Source organism: Antrostomus carolinensis, unplaced genomic scaffold, assembly GCF_000700745.2.
Source record: "Antrostomus carolinensis isolate BGI_N321 unplaced genomic scaffold, ASM70074v2 scaffold31661, whole genome shotgun sequence".
NCBI lineage: Eukaryota > Metazoa > Chordata > Aves > Caprimulgiformes > Caprimulgidae > Antrostomus > Antrostomus carolinensis.
Genome location: NW_010292502.1, coordinates 6,733 through 8,124, shown reverse-complemented (window position 1 = coordinate 8,124; position 1,392 = coordinate 6,733). Strand labels below are relative to the sequence as shown.

Genomic DNA, 1,392 nt, shown 5'->3' with positions numbered 1-1,392 from the left:
CAAGGCTGCACCCCATGAATTCGGGGCTTTCGGCAGCCTGTCCCCGGGGCTCACCAGGCAGCAGCTTCTCACAGGCTTTGCTGAGCCCTCGTTGTTTCTCAGCCTCTGCCTGAGCCCCCTGCTCCTTGGCTTTGCGGCTCCGCTTCCACTTCATGCGGCGGTTCTGGAACCAGATCTTCCCCTGCCGAGGGAGAGTCCCCAGGTCAGAGTGTGTCCCCCTGTCTCCACCCACCCCCTTGCCTTCCCTGCAAGGAGCATCCCCCCAAAGCCTCTTTGTTACGGGACATCCTGTGGTGCTGCAGGTCTGCGAGAAGACTGAGGATGTCACTGGGAGAGGAGTACCCAGGGGGCTGCTCTCTTCCCCCTGCCCAGCCTCTGTAGTGGGGGATCAGGGACAGAAGGGGCCAGCAATTGCCCAGGATGCCCAAGGACATGCACGAGGACATTAAAAGAGGACTTTTAGCCCCACAAAATGCCCTCTCCTACAGTGCAGGGAGGGATGGGAAGGCTCTGAAATCAAAGTTGGGGGTGCTGGGTAAAGAGAGGAGCAATATTTCTGGGGTGCCCTTCACAAGAGAAGAGCCTGGAGGCCACCAGGCAGGTTTCTGCAGAAGATAGCCTGGGAAGGGGTGCTGATGGCAGGCAGATGAGGGGCATCAGCATTGCCCATGACCTTGAATTCCCACCATACAGTGCAGCCCTCCACCTCCCTGGCAGCCGCCTGGTGCCATCCTCCATCCACCCAGGACCAAGGTACCTGCGTCTCAGTGAGCATCAGTGACGTGGCCACCTCAAAGCGCTTGGGTCTGGACAGGTATTTGTTGAGCTTGAACTGGTTCTCCAACTCCAGGAGCTGCTGGCTGGTGAAGGCTGTGCGAGGCCGACGACATTTCCCCATCAAGCCAGACTGTGGGGTGGCTGTGGGACAGACAGTAGGCCGGGGTCAGGGGACAGCAGGGCTGGAGGCTGCATCCCCTCAGCAAGCCCAGGATGAGGAGGAAGGTGAGCATCTCTTCCATCACCTCCCACCCTAATAATGGCTTTATTGCCTGGCTGATAGGAACCAGCAAGATACGTTATCAGGCCTCAATGTGCAACTGAGATCAGTCCTGTGACTGAAATTAAACCTCCTTTTTTATTGCCAGGCCATGCAGGTGGCAGCCCAACTGCCAGGGGCTGCGGCAGCAGGGCTGCTCCTGAGCCCCGCTATCTCACCCGCAGCCCTTGAAGGCAGTGCAGTGCTGAGCCAGGAGGCAGAAGGAACAAAGGGACCTTTGAGAGTCCAGCGTGGGGTGGCTGCCGCACTGTGTTTGATCCCCGCTTATCTCCTCTCCACTGGCTTTATTGTCCCCCCTCAGGGTTCAGCTTTTACTGCTTCTCCCAGCACCGCAG

The 1,392-nt window shown here is 58.7% G+C and overlaps 1 protein-coding gene across 1 annotated transcript in view; it reads right to left on the bottom strand.

Annotated features, from left to right (window-relative positions):
* The window catches only part of LOC104531941 (motor neuron and pancreas homeobox protein 1), a gene marked incomplete at its 5' end in the record, with an annotated part of 1,056 nt that extends 138 nt beyond the window's left edge, over window positions 1-918 (bottom strand). The window contains 3 exon segments of the mRNA XM_010176994.1: window positions 1-3; window positions 5-181; window positions 758-918. The exon segment at window positions 1-3 is cut by the window's left edge and continues 138 nt beyond it. Coding sequence (XP_010175296.1) covers window positions 1-3; window positions 5-181; window positions 758-918 — 341 coding nt within the window.
* Between the last annotated feature and the right edge of the window lie 474 nt (window positions 919-1,392).